Source organism: Notechis scutatus, chromosome Z (genome assembly GCF_049901735.1).
Source record: "Notechis scutatus isolate UNSWTSFEM ecotype Mainland chromosome Z, rNotScu1.2, whole genome shotgun sequence".
In the NCBI taxonomy this organism is placed as follows: Eukaryota; Metazoa; Chordata; class Lepidosauria; order Squamata; family Elapidae; genus Notechis; species Notechis scutatus.
Genome location: NC_142025.1, coordinates 82318847 through 82339660, shown reverse-complemented (window position 1 = coordinate 82339660; position 20814 = coordinate 82318847). Strand labels below are relative to the sequence as shown.

General features: G+C 41.4%; 1 protein-coding gene across 2 annotated transcripts in view; it reads right to left on the bottom strand.

Annotated features, from left to right (window-relative positions):
• YTHDC1 (YTH N6-methyladenosine RNA binding protein C1) overlaps positions 1 to 20606 on the bottom strand; it is a 43393-nt gene extending 22787 nt beyond the window's left edge. For both annotated transcript variants that reach the window (XM_026686523.2, XM_026686525.2), the window contains exons 1-3: positions 20272 to 20606; positions 7353 to 7454; positions 6114 to 6445 (exon numbers count right to left, since the gene is read on the bottom strand). In XM_026686523.2, the coding sequence (XP_026542308.1) occupies positions 6114 to 6445; positions 7353 to 7454; positions 20272 to 20299 (462 nt within the window). In that variant the 5' untranslated portion in view covers positions 20300 to 20606. The remainder of the gene's footprint in view (positions 1 to 6113; positions 6446 to 7352; positions 7455 to 20271) is intronic.
• Between the last annotated feature and the right edge of the window lie 208 nt (positions 20607 to 20814).

The window sequence follows — 20814 nt, the reverse complement described above, 5'->3', positions numbered from 1 at the left end:
CTCAGGGGTTGTGTGCGCTTAATGTATATGCGCAAGGCCCGTCTAACATCTAGGGTGTGCCAAAGGATTTCCCTGTCCCTCGAGGGTCTGGGGCAAAAGTTGGGGAGAACTAGTTCCTGTGACCTGTAGAAGAGTGAGTTAACCTTGGGTAAGAAGGTGGGGTCGGGGCGAAGGACCACCCGATCAGCGTGGAACACGCATAGATCGTTCCTGATTGACAATGCTGCTATTTCCGAGACTCGGCGAGCAGAAGTAATAGCCACTAGAAAAACTACCTTAAAAGTTAGAAATTGAAGGAGGACTCCTCAGAGGTTCAAACGGGTGTCTTGTAAGCGAAATGAGGACCTTGTTGAGGTCCCATGTGGGGAACCTGTGAACAGTCGGAGGGCACAAGTTGGTGGCGCCCCTGAGGAAAGCCCTAACCTGGGGGTGATGAGAAAGGGAACCGCAGTTATCACAGGAGACAACGGTTGAGAGGGCAGCGACCTGCCGCCTCAGGGTGTTAGGTGCAAGCCCTTTACGTAGGCCTTCTTGAAGGAATTCCAGGACCTGCGCAATAGAGGGGGAGAGGGGGTCAACTTGGGACCCACTACACCACTTGCAAAAGCCCTTCCAAGTGGCATCATAAATTCGTGTGGTGGAGGGTCGCCTAGCGGCCAAAATAGTGTCGATGACTTGACTGGAGAATTTCTCTCTTGTCAAACGGCTCCGTTCAACCTCCAGACGGCTAACTGGAGCCAATGAGGCTCCGGATGCAGAAGGGGCCCCTGAGAGAGGGAGACCCTGTCCGGGGGGATTCTCCATGGGGGCGCTACCGATAGATTGCGGAGGTCCGTGAACCACGGTCGCCTGGGCTAATAAGGAGCCAAAGGAGCAGGACTGCCTTCTTGTGGATGAGTTTCTGTATGACTCTGGAAACTAACAGCAGCGGAGGGAAGGCATATAGGAGCCCTGGGGGCCATGGGCAGCGTAGTGCATTGTGGTTCTCCGACCCGTGAGACGGGTACCTGGAGAAGAACCGTGGAAGCTGTGCGTTGGACGGGGAAGCGAAGAGATCCACCACCGGTAGGCCGAATATTCTGGACGCCTCCTTGAATAGGGAAGGATGGAGGCGCCATTCTGCTTGGTCCACCGTGGCCCTGCTCAGCCAATCTGCCTGGATGTTGAAGATTCCGGAGATGTGTTCGGCTTTTAGTGAGAGGAGGTTGGATTCTGCCCAACCGCAGAGACGCTCGGCCTCCCTCATCAACTGGGTGCCCCCTTGCCTGTTGATATGGGCTTTGGCCATGACGTTGTCCGTGAGAATAAGGACGTGGCGTCCGCGAACTAGGGGGAGGAAGCTGCGCAGGGCCAGGTGGACGGCGTGAAGCTCCAGCCAGTTGATGCTGCATCTTTGCTCTATCGACGACCACTTGCCCTGAGCCGAGAGCGAATTGATGTGAGCGCCCCAACCGGATAGGCTGGCGTCCGTGGTGAGGGTAAGCCGCTGAGGTTCCGTGAAGAGGTGGCCCCTGTTGACGGCGGGGTTGGTCCACCAGAGGAGAGACGTGAGGACCCTTGGAGGCACCTTGACTCTGGACTTGGAGTTGCTTCTTCCGGATCTTTGGAATGGGAGCAGGAACCACTGAAGGGATCTGCTGTGTAAACGGGCCCAGGGGATAATTGAGATGCATGAAACCATCTTACCCAATAATTTAGAGAGGTCAAGTAACGCCACCCTCCTTGATCGCCTAATCTGTTTGACCAGAGCTTGAATGCTGAGGAACCTCTCCGAAGAGAGGAAGACCTTTTCTGTAACCGAATCGATTATAGCTCCCAAGTGGGTGATTCGGGTGGATGGGGTCAGTTGACTCTTTTGCCAATTGACGAGGAACCCATGTGCCAGTAGAGCGGAGAGAGTGGCCCTGGTATCCCTGACTGCCTGGGTCTTGGATGGGGAGAGAATAAGGATATCGTCCAAATAGCAGCGGAGGCGGATGGGGACGCTCCTGAGGTGAGCCGCCAGGGCCGCGAGGACCTTGGTGAAGGTCCTGGGGGCCGAGGCCAGACCAAAGGGGAGGGCCACGTATTGATAGTGAAGGTTATTATAACAGAACCTGAGGAATTTGTGCTGAGAGGGCCTGATTGGAATGTGCAGGTATGCCTCCGAGAGATCTATGGAGGATAACCAGTCTCCCCGCCTGGTACCCAAGAGAATCGATTGCAGGGTGTGCATTTTGAATTTGCGCTGGATAAGGTGGCGGTTTAGCCGTTTTAAATCCAATATGGCTCTCCATCCCCCAGAATGCTTGGGCACCACAAAGAGATGGGAATAGAATCCCCGTCCCCTCTGGGCCAGTGGAACGGGTTGAATGGCCTGAATGTCAAGCAGGTGTTGGATGGCTGCATCCATTAGTGCACGTTTGGCGGGATCCCTTGAGGTGGGGGATGTCAGGAAGGAATCAGAGGGGGCGGACCGGAACTCAAGGGCGAGACCAAACCTGACGGTGTCCCTAACCCATGCATCGGAAGTGGATTTGTCCCATTGGGCGGCGAAGTGTCTGAGGCGGCCGCCGATGGGGAGGGAGGAGGAGGCTCTATCTGGGTCGGCGGTAGGGCCTCTCCCCGATCCCCTAAAGGGCCTCTTATAGTTGCCACCCCGTCTGCTTCTGTCACCTGAGTCCGAGCGATCCTGGGACCGGAAGGAAGGGGTCTCGGGTATCTGGGCGGGAAGGGGGGTTGGTAGAAGGGGCGGGGGAAGCCCCTCCGAAAGGGCTGAGGGCCTCTTGTCTCTGACCTCCGAAAAAGGGAGGGCAGATACTTCCTCTTGCTGCGGCCCTCGACCAGCAGGGGTTCCAAGGCCGGACCGAACAGTTTGTCTCCCTTGATGGGAGCAGTGGCCAGCTTGACCTTGTTTTTAACATCTGCCTGCCAGTGCTTGAGCCACAGCAGGCGGCGAGCTGTGACATGCGATGTTATGGCTCTGGAAGAGAACTTGACCGATTGGTAGGTGGCGTCAGCTGAGAACTCGGCTGCGGCCACCAGTTTCGCTATGTCTTGGTGCGCTCTCACATTGGGCGCGGGACGTGCTCTCTCAGCTGCCGGAGCCAGCGGATAGAGGACCTTGTGAAAAATGAGGCAGCCGTAGCCGATCTAATGGCCCAAGCGTCGGATAGATGGGCCCGGCGCAACGCCAGTTCCGTCCGCTTGTCCTCAGGTTTCAAGGCCTCTAAGGCCTCACTGGGGGTGGAGGAGGAAGCAAGGCCCACAATGGGATCGTCAACCTCCGGGATGCCTAGAAGACTAGACATTGCCGAATCGAGATTAAAGAATCTCTTGTCTTGGCTAGAGGGTGTAGGGGGGCCCCCGTGGAAGCAAGTTGTTTATCTACTAGGTCTACGAAGATGGGTGGGGTCGGGATGATCTCAGCCTCCACCACTGGTTGTGTGAAAATGGAGTCCTCTGGTCCCTCTGAGGCAGGGGGAGGACAGAGGGAGACTGGGGAAGAAGACCAGAGACGTTCTTGGCTTTAAAGAGGAGGGATTTAAACATGTGTGGCTTGAACAGCGCCCGAATACAGGTTGGTCGGGGGAAGCCCCCTCGTCCTCCGACATCTCCCCCTCCATGAGGTCCGCCTCTAAGAGGGGCTCACTATAACGGGAGGATCCCATCCGGGAATCCTCTTCCTCTTCCCTGAAGTCCCCAAAGTCCCCTTCCTCCTCCTCCTGGGCCCCTACTGGAGGAGGGCTGTCCCTCTGAGAGAGTACCTGACCAACCGGGGGGTCCGGCTGTGGAAGGGATCTGATGGATAAAGAGTCGTGCTCAGGAGCCCGTGGAGAGAAGCCTGATCTGGCCATGTGCTGCAGGCCCTCCGCAATGCCCTGGCGGATAGCCGATTCCATCCAAGCCTTGATGTGGGCTGGAACCTCAGATGTAGAGGGTTCTTCCTGGCGCAGACCAGCAGCCGTAGGTGTAAAGGTGGCTTCAGGGGTCCGTCTGGTCGGTGGTCCAGGGGTCAGGTGACCCTGAAGTGGACTGCGCCTAGATAGGGAAGATGGGTCTGGAGGGGGAAGAGGTTGAGTAGAGGTGGGGGGAGTGGGAGGAGGAAGGGCTGGAGGCCCCGAGCGGGACTCCCTTGATCGCCTATCAAACTCCTTTTCCAACGCCTTATGGCGCCTTAAGGCGTCTCGTTGGGAGGCCTTGGAAGGTTCCTTGTCCTGCCTGCGCAAGTAGTGGGACTTTGCCATAGCCTTCATGGAAGGTCGTTTAGAGAGATTGTCGCCTGCCATTTTGAATAATAATAATAATAATAATAATAATAATAATAATAATAATAATAATAATAATAATAATAATAATAATAATAATAATAATAATAATAATAATAATAATAATAATAATAATAATAATAATAATAATAATAATAATAATAATAATAGCAAAGGACGGTTGGCTCGCCTGGAATTGGCCTGCGAATAGGGCCGGGTGAGGTTTGAGCTGGCTCGCTCCCCCTTTTGGAATTTAATATGTACAGTGATAACAGGCAGTAAGGTATATATATAATATGATATGTACAGATATATAAAAATTTTTTATGCTATTTGTATGTGAAGGTTATCTATGTATATACATATAAATACAAAAAAATTTGTATATAAATTTTTTTTCTTTTTTTTTTCTTCTTCTTCTTCTTATTATTTTTAAATTTTTTATATAAACAGTAACAGTAACAGTAACAGTAAAGGAACTAGAACGGTATCACAGTACAGGCCAGATTTACCAAATAAACGCCTGAGGCCTAGAGAGAAAAGCCTCTGGCAGCAGGCCTCCAGACAACAAAAACCGGAGGGGGGAGGCTGCAACTTCGCCCCGATAAAGGCTGCGGGAGGCCAACAAAATAATGAGAGCGAGCCAGGAAGATCGCTATAATCAACTAAGCTCTGACCCAAGGGGTCTGGGACTTTACATCCACCGCAGCAGCAGAATCAGAAACAAAAAATGGCGCCCGACCACGATGCGGCGCCCAGATGGCGGCCGCGAGCTGAGCTATGTCGGGGCGCCTTCGGGACGGTGAGGAGGGCTTGTCCGGTTAGCTCAGCGTGCCTGGAGCCCTTAAGGGGCGACTAGCCCTTCCCGGTCGGCGTTTTGGGTGGGGGGGAATCCAGCAAGGTTGCGCGCCATGAGGCAGCGCAGAGGCAGCGACGCGATCTGATAATGGGAGGGGGGTTGCGTGAAGCGCTGCGAACCCGCCCGTTTGGCCCCTAGGGACGAGGGGAGATTCCCCTTAAGTCCCGACCTTATGCGCAGGAGGAGGCAAGGAAGATTCAAACCTGAGATATCAAGAAAGTAGCCAGAATAAAGTACGTATTTGAATCAGCCAAGGAGCTCTTTCCGATAACAGCCTGACTCTTCGAGGCTGAGCAAAAGACTGGGGGAACGCTGCGTGGAGTCACGTGAGGGGGCAGAGCGTTTCCTCAGCTAAAGCTCAGCCTGCAAGAAGAGGACTCAGAAGCACATCCCACTCTCTGGATGCTCCGAGCGGCTCGAGGGAGAATAACAACTGAATGAAAAACTGCTGGTGACTTTCTACCATTGCACCACAGGGAATATTTTAACTTACTGTACCTCCGTATAGTTTGCAAATTGCACAGTGGCAGATAGGAAAGCACTCCAGAAGGTTAACGTCATTGCCCAGAAGATCATTGGTTGCCCTCTCCCCTCTTTGGAAGAGCTTTATAGCTCCCGCTACCTTAAGAAAGTTCAAAACATTCTCAAAGATCCATCTCATCCTGGGAACCCTTTTTTTTATCTATTACCATCTGGTAGACAGTATAGAATAATAAAAACAAGGACAAATAGGCTGAAAAACAGCTTCTATCCCACGGCAGTAGCTCTTTTGAATTCTGCTATATAGTGCAGTATTGTTGCGGTGTCAGGGGCTCAATGTGTGGAGGGTGAAGGATGTGTGTGTTTATTTTCATGGTCATGGTCATGATGTGCACTGAAGATGGTGTTTGATTTCATTGTACGAGGTGCAATGACAATCAAGTAAATTAAACTAAAGTAAGCAAGGAAGTGAAATGCTAAAACTAATATCTATTTAAGTACAGCTAGATTTACAACCCATTACTTACTGCAGAGGTATCTGGAGTAGAGGACTTCGCTCTTCTGTCAACCTCCCTTTTCCTCATACATGCCTTTTCAGGCTGTCCCTTATACGGATCTCTAGAGGTGCTGCTTGACAAACGTATCTTTCTATCGCTTTCTGGACGTTTACTTCTGTCAGACCTTCGATAATCCTCACTCTTGTATTCTAATGCTGGTTTTCCTTTTGTGCTCACAATTCTTTTGTTGTTGCTAATGGAAGAGCTTGGAGGTTTTGGTAAGATCTGCCTTGAGGAATGTACAGATGGTTTTTGTTTTTTAATTTCAGCTATGTCCATCTGCTCACTTTTCCTTTTGGATCCTTAAAAAAAAAAGTTATTAGTTACTTAAATGCTAAAAAAATGTATTGCAAACATTTTCAAAAAACAACATTTTCTCATTTAGCATAGATCAAAGCATAAAGAAATATTCAATCTAAATTTTTGATATTAATAATTCTGCAACTATTAACTTTTAGCCAAATGATGAAAATCCTCGGATTAAAGCTTGGGGAGCTAAGGTATAAATGTGAAAATTACTGGATAAAGATGGAAAATATAGGAAATATCTGAAATAGAATTTTGCTTCTTTTTTCCATTTTGTAACAGAAGATTTCCTATTTATCTATCTGCCTTCAAAGACTTCAAATTATTAGCCATAATAAATTACTATCAAATGATAGTAATTACTTACAAGAAATAGTAATTATGTACTATTTTGCATAAGTTTGAATAACCATTTCATACCTGTTAAAGGTAGAAAGAAAGATGATTGAAGAATTGAGATACCATACTCTTAATCAGAGGTCTCCAAACTTGGCAAGTTTAAGACTTGTGGACTTCTACTCCCAGAATTACTCCTCCAGTCATGTTAGCTCAGGAATTCTGGGAGTTGAATTCCACAAGCCTTAAACTTGCAAAGTTTGGGGATCCCTGCTCTAAATGCTGTAGATTAAGCAATGTTTGAAAAGCCAGGAGTGATGGAGTCAGAAAATATTTCACCAGAAATTTGCTACACAAATTACTTTTAGGAAATGAAGAAAAGAAAAACATTCAGCAAGAACAAGCAAAACTTCCTGCATATCGAGAACAGTTTTCAAACTTGCCAAGAGGCCACTTGCAAGGCCTTTTATACAATGGTAAATTTTCTAGTAGGTATCGTATCTATTCAGCTCCAAAATCCAGTTATCCAGTTCTCTGGAAATACAACCAAGCTGTAAAGTAACATACCTTTTTTTTCACTTTTATCTTGTTCACTATCAGGGTTGTACAATTCATCATCATGGTCTGGTGCATCAGTCAAAATATCATCAAGAACATTCAATTCACCATCTATGAAGAAACAAACATATTATTTAGAAATGATACAATACTTAAAAAAAAAACTGAATGAAAAGGTACTTGTCAGCCTTCAAGGTTTTCTTCAAGGTTTTCTTCCCAAATCTGGATAAATTACTCCAAATTGGATAAAAGTGGGTTTTCTTTGGGTAACAGTACATGAATCCATTACTCATTACAATCCATTACTCATCACAATAAAAGGTAAAGATAAAGGTTCCCCTTGCACATAGTGGTAGTCAGTTTCCGGCTCTAGGGGGCGGTGCTCATCTCCATTACAAAGCTGAAGAGCTTTGCATCTTTCAGCTGTCATAAGTAACGGGGGGAGGAAGGGGGACATGATTATGGGAAGCGAGCTGGAGGTGTTACAAAACAGAATTGTATAAGTTGGGGGGGAGTTCTTGCTTAGGCTTCTATCCTACGCTATGCGCAGCCGCAACTCTTTATCAAAATATGTCAAGGTCAACGGACAGAGGCCTCATCACCACCTGGAGATGCCCACATGATGCTACACACAACTTTTAATTGGATGAGCCAATTGAACTGTTGGGGGTGGGAACGTTGCCATCACTTTGTATATGTGATTTACGCACCCATTTTCTCAGATTCAAAATTCTTTTGTTGCTACCACTTGACTTCCAATGAAAGATATATTTTATCTAATTAATGGAGTCTAAGTATTTCTTTCTTGGATTTTGAATGGAGCACCATCTGACAGTATTGCAATACCACAGACATTTCTATCATGGGTGGGATTCTACCGGTTCAGACTGGTTTGGGTGAACTGGATGTTAAAGTTACAGCTGGTTCATCGAACCGGTATTTCACCCGACCAGCTGGCTCCACTCCTCCTACCCATCCCCTCCCAGGAGTCTCCACGTGGCCCATTTTCAATGAAGATAAATGCAGGCTCTGCGTGGAGGCACTGGGAGCAGGAAAATGGGCCTTCTGGAAGTCTAGAAATGGGCCTGTTTCCGGCTTCCGGAGGGTTTCCAGAGCCCAGGAGAAGCCGTTTTTTCCTCCCAGAGGCCCGGGGGAGGCCTCTGGATTCTTGGGAGGGCAAAAATGGCCCTCCCAGAAAAACCGGAAGTGGCAAACAGGCCTATTTCTGGTGGGCCTCCAGAGGCTGGGGAGGCTGTTTTCGTCCTCCCAGAGGCCCAGGGGAGGCCTCTGGACCCTTGGGAGGATGAAAACGGCTTCCCCCAGACTCTGGAGGCGCACCAGAAGCCGGAAGCAGTAAGTTCCAGTAGGCCTCGCCCACCATGGTCACCCCCACCTAGCAACTGGGCAGCAAACTGGTTGCTAGGATTTTGAATCCCACCCGATTTCTATTAGTACCATTCCTTCTCTATTCTATTCATGGTTGTCTAGAATCCAAGTGGAAACTGAATACTAATTTCTTTCTTTATATAAATATGTTGAACAAACAGGAGGTAATATAAGCAAGAAAATAAATAATTGCATAAAACTTTGTGTCAGTATCCTTCCAAGGGTAGTGTACTTCCCTGTCTTTGCTGATCTCACTGGCAATATCTAGCTGTCAGGTGTGGCAATGAATAACTCCTTGCTATGCCTAGAACAAGAATTCAAGCTCCTTTTGCCCCAAGGTTATATGATATCTGAATAAAGAATAATTGTTAAAGAATAATTATTAAATAATTTTATCTATTCTAGAGAGAAATTCCGAGTCTGCTCATTATTAATATCAATTGTTTCTTTGTACTATGCTACAGGTAGTCTTTGCTTAATGACGCTTGCTTAGCAACTATTCAAAATTAAGACAGGCATTGTTACAACCCTATTTAAAGTTCTGACAGCTACCCCACCTCACATTATTGTATTTGGGGCACTTGGCTCACCTTTATGCTCATTTAGGGCATCCTGTGGTCAACTGACCATGATTTTTGAATATTTTTTGTCATTTTCCAGTGTTTACTTCTGATTTCCAACAAAAACTACCCATAGGATGAAATGATTGCAGCAAAAAAAGCTTATAAAACAGGACAGGGTCACATGATGACCGGCTTAACCACAATGACATATGACTGTAATTTCATATTCAGTTTTGATTATAATTCAAATACTACGGACACAGTCAGGTTTGTTCATATTGGTTGACTGCTTGATTTGTCATGGACTAATGAGGGAGTAGGTCATACCTGGACATGAAACTGCTTGTCAGCCATTTGTCCCATCATTTATGGGTTTGGGTGTGTTAGAATGGTTGTAATTCCTCAATGGTTAATGCCACACTTTTGTCCAAGCCCTTGAATCAAAGTTGACAGTTTTCACTTTGCTCAACAGCTTCTATCCCAGGGCAGTAACTCTATTGAATTCTGCTGTATAGCGCAGTGTTGATTTGGTGTCATACCTCCAGTTCAATGTGTGAAGGGTGAAGGATGTGTGTGTGTGTGTTTATTTTCATGGTCATGGTCATGATATACACTGAAGATGGTGTTTGATTTCGTTGTACAAGGTTCAATGACAATAAAGTAAACTAAAAACTAAAACTAAAACCATCTTCATTTCAAATTCAATGTGTGGGGTACAGAGACCAAAAGCCAAAAAACCTATCATTGTTCTAATATGAATATTAAAATGTTTGGGAATAATTTTCAGCATTCTTTTTAGGTGTTTAGTATTTATTTATGATCAATCTGTCATCAGGACCAAGATAAATAAAAGCATCATAGAGTAACAATTTTTGAACTACTTGAGAGGTACCCAGTAGGGCTGAAGCAGCCACAACTTTCCCAAATTTAATGCTCTCAGGAATCATGGGTCCTGATTTTTGGACATAAACACACACACTGTAAGTTAGCCCATCTGAGGTACCTTAGTTCAAAAATTGTTGCTCTATGAGGCGCTGTTTTACCAACTGAAAGGTCATGACAATGGAAATTTAATAGTACAGGTAGTCCTTGACTTTCTACAGTTCATTTAGTGTTCAAAGTTACAATGGCAATGAAAAAAGTTACCTATGATCGTTTTTCACACTTACAATCATCACAGTATCTTCATGGTCATTTGATCAAAATTCAGACACTTGGCAATTGACTCATATTTATAATAGCTGCTGTGTCCTGGGGCCTTGTGAATACCTTTTACAAACTTCTGACATGTCAATGGGGAAGATGGATTCATTTAACAACTATGTTACTGATTTAACAACAATAATTCACTTAACAACCCTGGCAAGAAAAGTCGTAAAATGGAGTAAAACTCACTTAACAGCAGTCTCACTTAGCATCAGAAAATACTGTCATAAGTCAAGGGCTATCTGTATATAGAGGGCTTATATCTGAATTCTTAAAATATCCTCATTAAAAAAATTTCAACAAAGTTTTTCAATTGCTATGCATACTTTGTCAAGAAATTGAAGCAAGCAGTATTTAGTCTCCAAATTTCAATATTTTTTTTTTGCAAAATAACTACCAACTTCATTTTAATTAAGATTTATCTGACCATTTATGACACCAAGTAGCCTGAAAAGAATGCAAAAAATCACCACAAAACACCTTTGTGCATCTCAGCTCAAGAAGCATGTTATAGAAGACAAATAGCAAATAAAGACAAATGGTTGACATACCAGGATCTACTGGAAAATGATCAAGGGGAAATTGAAATCAAATCAAGCTAACAATTATTAGTAGAATCAAGGATTCTCTCATTTAGTTATGTCAGAAATTTAAAAGGGATAAATTTATAGAGTTAGGGTATGGAGCAAACTAAATTACAATTTGAAATACAATTACAACATAAACTTGTATTTGCTAACATATATAAACTTTCATTGAAATTTGAAACAGAGACAAACAGATTAACATATGATAAAGTAAGCTAAGAATTTATTATAATAGTAGGTGGATCAATGTAGTTAAAATATTTGGTTAAAATGTTGAAATTTACATTGGGTTATGATCTCAAAGGGAATTTTTATAAAATTGATGTACTGTTTGCACATGACACCAATAAACTATCTGGAATGTGTAGAGCCATTTAATGTTGGAAATGTGAACATGAAAGTATGTTTTTTCATGCTGGTGAACATGTATAAATTTTTTTAAAAATGGATCCAAATGGTATATTTTAATACAGAAGATTCTTAATGCCCATTTGATTCTTGATGATGGCTCTTCCTCTTAAATGGCTCTGTTCTACGCTGGTTTGGGTGGAACAATGGCCATTATCAAGGGAAAAACTCACTGCTTTACAACAATTGGTTCAAGAACAATTGGCTGCTGGTCATATAGAACCTTCTACTAGTCCTTGGAATACTCCCGTTTTTGTTATAAAAAAGAAAAATGGGAAACATAGAATGTTGCATAATTCCTCCATTCCAATTCTTCCTGAATTACAAGTACAGAAATCATATACATTAGTACAATGGCAAAAATTACTTGGCATTATTAATTGGGCACGCCCATTCTTCTACATTACAATTGGTGATATGTTGCCCTTATTTCAGTCTTTGAAGGGAGCACAATCACCAGGAGATCTAGTTGTATTAACTGTTCCTCAAAGAACATGCCTTCAAGAAATATTGAATAAGTTTAAGCATCGATATGTGGACAGGATAACATCCTTAACAATAGGACTTTGTTTAGCTATTCTTCCGACTACACCCTTACTCACGGGACATCTTTATTCTAATGCGTCCCTGCAAGCGGTCAACATTCATGAATGGATTGTCAGTTACTCCACCTAGAAACATTTATCCTTATCAATCAGCATTAGAGGATTTGATTATTAAAGGTCATAAACGAACCTTACATCTTACAGGACAGGATCTCATTAGCATAGCTTTCACTCGTACAAAAGTTGAACATGAGCATTTGATGATAATTTCAGAATCATATCAGATAGCCTTTTCTCAATATGTGGGAAACTTGTTGTATTCTTTACCTAATGATCCTAATATGTGGTTTTTTTTATAAATATGCTACTAATGTTCATCCTCAGAATTATCAATGTGCAACTAACTATAGGTTATTTTACTCTACCTGTTCAAATAGGTACACTCCCATCAACTCGACAGCGGCGTTCCTCTCTGGGGCCTACATGTAATAATGAAGTCATTATTGACACACAATTGTCTTCTGGTTCTACATTTGGCCGTGCATTGGCAGGGGCCGTTACAGGAGTCCTTACTCTAGGCTCTTATTCTGGCATAATTGCTCAAGAAAACCGACGATCTATTCTTGGTCTTACCTGCAGACTTGAAAAATCCATCAATGCTACCACTGCTATTATTCGTGATTTGCAGCATGAAATAGAAGACTTAAATCAAGATGTCTTACAGCAGCGTTTTGCCATAGACTATCTTTTAGCCCATCAGGGCGGGTTCTGTACGTTAGTTGGACGCCGTAGATGTGCTGTACATTTTCATTCTTTGAATAAAACTATTGAGGATGAGCTTGCCAATTTACAATCATACATTCAAAATAATATCCATGCTCATTACTCACCTTCTGAGTGGCTAACCAATTGGCTCCCTGATTGGTCTTGGCTCAGACAGTTTTTCTTTTATGCTATAATTATTATTATTGTACTAATTGCAACCTGTTGTTTTATTCAATGTATTCCAAATTTCGTCCTGCTTCCCCCTCTCTTAATCCTCTACAATTGCGATACATTCATAAATCTTTGAATCCTCCATTTAAAATAAAAAACGAGGATATGTAGAGTTGTAATTGCAGGAATGTTCCAATCTCGGATGGCAAACCTCAGGTAAAGAATGTTTCCAAGCAAATACAACTCAGGTAAACAAAGCCACTAATCTAAAGGAGGATTAGAGAGAGGAAGTAAACATATGTTAGACTTTAACTAGAGATAATTAATTGTATGGATTACTGTGCTAAACAGTAACGAAAGTTAAGCAGTAACCAAAGTTAACCAGTGATGGAGGATAACTAAAAATGTGTATAAATGCAAGACTAGACTCCAATAAAGATCATCATGATTCAGTTGTTCATGATCAAACAACTCGACTGCCTCTTCATTACAACAGTTTTGATCATGAAACCCTCTGATCTTAAGCATTTCCAGTACTCCAAACTTGAAACCAAATATCTGTGGCTCAGTAATTTTGTTTTGAAGTGAAACAAACCTGGTGGTTTCAATCATACTGAATGCTCTGACTGTTCTGAGGATTGCAACTAAGCTGCTATTTTGTGGCTTGTGACTGGGTTGTTTTCACGGTCTGTCCACCCTAGCTAGTAGAGAAGCAGAGAGCAGTCATATCTCTACTGCTATTGGTTTGACTGGATGAGGTGATGTGAGAGATTGTTGAAAGGAAAGGAACAATGAGGTACATGCCCAATAAAAAAGAATGCTTCCAGCTGTACACATGTCTGGTAAGTTATTACTTCTAGTTTTTTTTTAATAACTATCAGTTCATCACACAGACTAACATCTTATATTATACAGGTAGTCATTAACTTATAACCACAATTGAGTCTAAAATTTATGTTGCTAAGAGAGAAATTTAAGTTTTGCCCCATTTTACAACTTTTCTTGCTATAGTTAAGTGAATCTGCAGTTGTTAAATTAGTAACACAGTTGTTAAGTGAATCTGGCTTCCCCATTGATTTTGCTTGTCAGAAGGTCACAAAAGGTGATTATATGACCCAGGGACACTGCAATTGTCATAAATATGAACCAATTACCAAGCATCCAAATGAAAATCACATGACATGGGGATGCTGCAATGGACATAAGTGTGAAGAATAGTGATAAGTCACTTTTTTCAGTGCTGTTGTAATGTTGAACGGTCACTAAGTGAACTGTTGTAAGTCAAGGATTTCCTGTACTTGTATTTTGCAGGTAAGTAATGTTAAAGGTATGCTTCATATGCAAATCTTGCTGAAGCTGTTTAGGCTGAATAAATATGAAGATTACTACTACAGTGTTGTTTGGGATGACTTGTTAAGCTATGGATGTACTCTGTGCACCCTCATGTATCCTCCTGGGTTGAGCTTTAAAAAGCATTGGAAAAAAAATCTAAGTATGGTTTGTTGAAGAGGATTGATTTGTTGAGCTTTGGCATGCATATCACATTGTCTTGTTCTTCTAATGCTATGTTACTTGTGAAATTAGGAATATCAGTAAACAACAATCACGCAAATATGCAAATAGAATAAAATCTCCAATGAACATCATTATTGCTTCTGCTAAACTTTTTCTGGCAGATTGCAAAAATAGAGGCTGCCTAGAAATTAAATCTGAAACTTGAATAACCTGAATTTTACTGAATAAACCCTTTACCTTAATTTGATCATTACAAGATTTGGAGATTTAATATAACGGCTGTATTTTTACTTTGATGAATCACTACCTTTTTATTTTAAGAGTAGGACAAATAGAAGCTTTTATTGATTTTTATCTACTAACACCAGATAAAGCTTCCCTTGCCAGCACATAAATTCAAATGCAAAAGATATGAGCATTACCACAACCTGTTATCTACAATTCATAAAATTAATGTCCTACGAGTTGTAGAGACAGTGGAGACAGAAGATCCATATTCTTTCTAGCTTTACAGTCAGCAATATTCCAGGATTTTTTTTAAAAAAATGGTTGGCCTTCATTGAATCATTTAATAACTTTTTCTAAAGAAGGAAGATTGAGATTTTATCTAGAATTTAAATCACTTGAGGAAAAGATTGGCTATCTACCATAATGTTTAAGTGTAGGATTGAATTTAGCAGATAAACTCTTTTTTTGCACTAGTCTGTATGGTTAATATCTCATTAATTGATACAGTGGTTAAAGACGCTGAGCTTGTCAGCTGAAAAGCTGACAGCCTGAGTTTGAGGCCCTAGCTTTGTATCATGAAGTGAGTTCATGCTACTTGCCCCAGCTCCTGCCATCTAGCAGTTCAAAAGCATGCAAATATTAATAGATACCACTTTGTCTGGAAGGTAACAGCACTCTGTGCACCTCAGTGGGTAGTCATGCTGCCATAAGACCATAGAAATGTCTTTGGACTACATGGGCTCCCTCGGCCAAGAAACTGCTCCCTCGAGTTGGACATGACTGGACAGGAGAAATCTCTACCTTGTTTATCAATTCTTGATAACTTCTTAACAAAGAAGTAGCAATATGATTCTTTATTTCCATATTATAAAAATTGTTTTCTCTAATGGTGCTCCTGCCTATTGTCCTCACCATTATGAAGATCATGGAATTAATTTGTAAGTTAGTGTTCAATACAAATGATAAACACTTTAACTTTCTGATGGACATAATGATATTACTGGAGCATATAATATGAAGGAATGGGGATCCAGCATCATTACTTATGCCATAATTTCATATAATTTTTTAAAAATTAGTCTCATCCGTTAATACTTTTCTGTAGTTAATATTGAAAACTCTCCATTAACAATTAGCCTAGGTATCAAAAGAAAGCCATACAGTTAACAGAAAATAATCTACATAGACAAAAACAAAAACAACTCCAGAATGAAATGATCTGCAAAAGTGGGGAATTTAACTCAAGCCTATTTAATTTCCAAGAAGAGTCTAGTGTTGCATAACATTTTAATTTAATATGCACCAATCGTGCCTACCGTCCCTGTCCTATTGTTTTTTTTCTATTTTTCTTATAAGTATCTATCTCATGTATTCAAAACTATATTTATTCTTATACCTTATACCTATATTTATTCTTGTATCTTATAAGCGATTGACAAATCAAATAAATACTAAATAAATGGACACTGCCAGGCAATCTTCTATTTCATGACACAACCCTGGTTTAACTATTGGTGTATGCATTAAAGGCTAACTTACCGGAAGCCTTTAAAATTAACAAATCTAAAAATTATTCACACAGCAAAATTTTGAATTTAAAAATACAGGCTGTCTTGACTTACAGCTATTCATTTAGTGATAATTTGAAGTTAAAACACTTTAAAAAGTGATTTGTGAACACTTTTCACTTACAACCATTGCAGCATCCCAAAGGTCACGTGATCCAAACTTGGGTGCTTGCAACTGGCATGTAGCTATGATGGTTACAATATCCCAGGGTCATCTGATCATCATTTGTAGCCAGTCAACTTATTGGGGAAAGTCAAATTTGCTTAATGACTGCATGATAAACAACTACAGTTATCCGCTTAACAACTGTGGCAAAAAAGATAAAAAATGGGGCAAAACTCACTTAACTGCCTTGCTTAGCAATGGAAATACAACTGAGTTGTATATGTAAGTCAAGGACTACCTTGACTTATGTATTAAAGCTTAATCAAAAGAAAGAAAATGGGTGCCACTTATCTGAAATTATGTAATTTGACTAATTTTTAAAAAGATAGTGGCCTCTAGATTATCGTAATTTTTATGGAGCAAGGAGTTCTTACACACTTGATAAAATAATAGTCAACACAAGAAAGAAACTTGTGGTGAGTTATTTTATAGTTCTTCCCTAAATCTTTATTTCCCATCATTGCAGTTCAACAGGAATCTAAGGCGACCTGCTCCTCACTTGCCAGTATCATAGTAGTTGTCTCTCATACCCCCAAACTGAACTAATAACTTAAAAGTGGAAAGCCTCTTTTATGATCCAATTACCCATTTTCTATGAAAAAGAATACAGATTGCAGGCCTCAGTTCTGGCATCTATCTTTACATGCCTTAATGATATATCTAAGACTTCTGCACATTCCTAAGAATTGGAGCTACATTGTATGACTCCCAGGAAGAAAACAGGAAAGAAAAAAAAGACAACAGGACTGATCCAGTCTTTATTGTCTAAATACTTTTGGTCAGTGTAAATAACATTTATAAATTTCTTTGACAGGGAGGGGACTTCTGGATTGACTTCAGTGAGAAAAAGTTCAGGAAGATGAATAAACAGGTTCTAAAAACTATATTTTATACCTTAATTTTATAACTAGCAATATGTTCTGATAAAAACTGACTCACTCCTACATTAAGCCAAGATGGTTACACTCAAGTTAAAAAGCTGCATTAAAATGCCCCCATTCTAGATAAGTCAGTAAAAGCCAGTTTAATCTGTTGAAATCTTCATATAGAGATATTTGAACCAAGATTATATTCTCACTTTTAATGTTTAAATTCTATAGTTTTAGCTCTAAATTTTATTCTCCTTTATTAGGTAATAGCCAGGTAGGTATCTGTTATATGATGCCGGCGATATCACTACCCTATTTTTTTTACTGTCTGGATTCAGAAGTTTTCAAGCCTTTACCTCTTATGATGAGGAAAAGCTAACTACTATCTACCTCAAAAGTAAACTTATGATTTAGCAAAGAGAGCCTCTCATCATTAGTATTGCTAGCAAATAAACAGAAGTTAAGATAACAAGCTAGGTTTTTGAATATCTTGCAATATTTTTTCATTTATCCATGATGCTGGAGAGAACTAATTAGGATAGTTACTGAAAAGGCAACAGGAGTGCAAAAGATTGTATGGAAGCTACTAAAGGTGTTAGCAGTTTTAAGGTTTCAAAGCAAAAACAAGTATACTACACACTATAAGGCTTACAGGTATGCGTTTATAAAAGGTTAAATCTAATGGAAACTATCCAATCCAAATTTTTATGAGTTTAATTCAAGACCTTGCTTAATTTTTAATTTATCTATACAACTGAATTTCAAGCTAATTCCCCTTTCAATGAGTGCCCATATTTACTGATTCAAATACAGATTTAAAGTAAATATTCAAGCTGCTCAGTGAGTTTCAGCTGAACTTCAGCTGAGATCTGTACAATCTGAAAGGAAAAGAAGAGGGGAAAAAGACTTTAAAACACTCTATAGAGATTCCTACTAGGTAAGAACATAGCTATATTACTGTTTTTTCCTCTGAGAATTAATTCAATGTTTGAAAAATGTTTATTTTAAATAATCCCCTCAGCAAATTTTCTGCAATTTGGGTGGTTGGTAACTTTCAGCCAGGATTATAACTTCACTTTTGTACTCATGATACAAGGGAACATAGGGATGGTCTGAAGAATTAGGGCAGGCCCAGAGACATTTTCCCCCTTTTGAATAGCAGCAAAATGGCACAAAGATAGAGAATGTACATTTACAAATAATCAGCTCAAAGCAGATTTTAGAAATCTGTTTAGTATGTAATAGTCACATATATATAGGAATATCCTAGTAGCTAGGCACTGGTTAAAAATATGGGACTTCTCTTATTTACTATCTGTACAATTACTGGAAATTCTCTCTGTAGAAGAGATTCATTCAGATCCTACATATATTAGAACAGAAGATGGCACTGGAATTACAATAATCCCCCAATGAAGTATAACATTAAACAATTTTAAATAATCTTGTTGAGAATGCATACCTTAAATCAATCTTTAATGGTATGCCACTTACATAAAAACCTTTAATTAGAAGGAACATCATTATACTAATTTGAATGTGCACAATATATAAGATACAGGTTGGGTATAGCCTGAGGGAAGGATTTTATATAATTAAGGACATTTTTGCCATGCATATAAGAGCTTTCAAATTATGAAAAACATCCCAAGAAAAATATTTGAAATTCATAAGGGACAGATCAATTTTTGATAGAATTACCAGGATTATTTCATACTGTGTGTCTTCAACCCCCAATAAACTCTCAATTTTAAGAAACTAATGACAGAAGTTACATTAAACCAAAATGTTTCGGTACTTGTATGATGCTAAGTCACTTTTATGAAATAGATGGCCATACACATTATTTAAATAAAATTCATAGTGTATGGGGGTGTAAATGCAGCTCCTGTCAGCAACTACTTAAAGCAGACTACTTTTCTCTAGGTCATGTGGTACTTGCAATGGACAGTCACATGATTGAGAAAACACATAGTAGAAACAGTTTCTCTGCTTGTACTCCATACCATTCTCAATTTCCAAGGTAAAACTGCAAATTCTCCAAGATACTGGCCATCACCAGCTAGTCTACTGTATTATCTAATTCTGTGATGTCATTGTCACCTGTGATGTCACCTGTGTCCATTTATCCTCACAACAACCTAGAGAGTGATTCTCTGAAAATCACCTCTTGGGCTTCAGTGGGCAGAGGTAGTGTTCAAGCCAGGTTTCCCCAATCTTAGCTACATACATAGATGTCTTTCCCTATGTTTCCGGGAAGCCTTTTCCTACCATGTAGTTATTGAACATTAACAGATGGGGTGAACATTTGAAGTTTCCCCAAAAACTGTACATGAAATCAAAAATCTAATATATCACAGCAGCTGCATATGCAAAGTTATAAATTCAGATTCTTGTATTCTAAATCAACCTCAAATAATGGCTTTATCGTTTCAGCTTCAGCTTCATACATGAATAGGACCTTGAGGGTGAATTGCGATTATCAAAATACAGACAGATAAAATAATAAAAACCAGAATCAATAATACGTCCATAAAAGTAGTTCACACAAATTACGTCCTACATATTTTAAGAGAAAAGTTTAACTCTTTCCGAATCCATCCGTGCTCGCCCCCGGCTGGATCCCATGTAATGAAATCAAACACTTTTCGGCCTTCGATCTGGTTTCCTGACCTGAGTTTTATCACTGTTAAATGCTCAAACCCTCCCCTAGCCTGACCCTTCCAGGAGACGGAAAGTAGTCATTACCGTGAACTCTTAAACCCCGGCCGACATTTTCCAAACGAGGGAAAGGCGTGGTTTACCTCAGGGCAGGGACCGCCTGTCCTGGGCCGTCTACGCGTCACACCCACCGTTAATCGCGCTTTCCCACGTACTTACGGGCAGCCCCGCTGCCATGGCAGCATGCAGTACAGGAGGAGGAAGGGGAGAAAAGGGGATACATTCCATACCTTTTTCTTCCCGACTCTCGGCCGCCATCCTTTTGCCGCAGCCGCTCCCGGATATAATAAGCAGAGCACTTGCCACACAGAGAGAAAGAGGCAACCTCACTTGGTGACGAGGAACGAGGAAGCAAGCGGCAGACAAGATCCAACAACGATCCAGCAGGGAAAAAAAAATCTTCTCAGTGGCTACCCAGCCAAAATGGAGGCTCCCTTCAGAATCCACTTCTTCCTCCTCCTCCTCCTTCCTCTTCTCAATCCTAACTTCCTACGCGACAATTATCTCGCTCCCACAATGCCCTTCGCGATGGACGCCACACGTCACAAGACGCGGCTTTGGCGTCGGCGGAAGTGGACGCTCGTCATCCTAGAGAGGGAGCTAGAGAAGTTAGACGCCGGGTTGGGTGTTCCTTTCTGAGCGGAGACCCGGAAAAGCTACACATTCCTCCTGATATGATGGGGAAACCCGCCTAGAGAGATCATGCCAAACACTTCAGAGGTGGGAGCTGGAGATAATGACCTCCGCCTTCTCTCTCACACACACACCCCGTC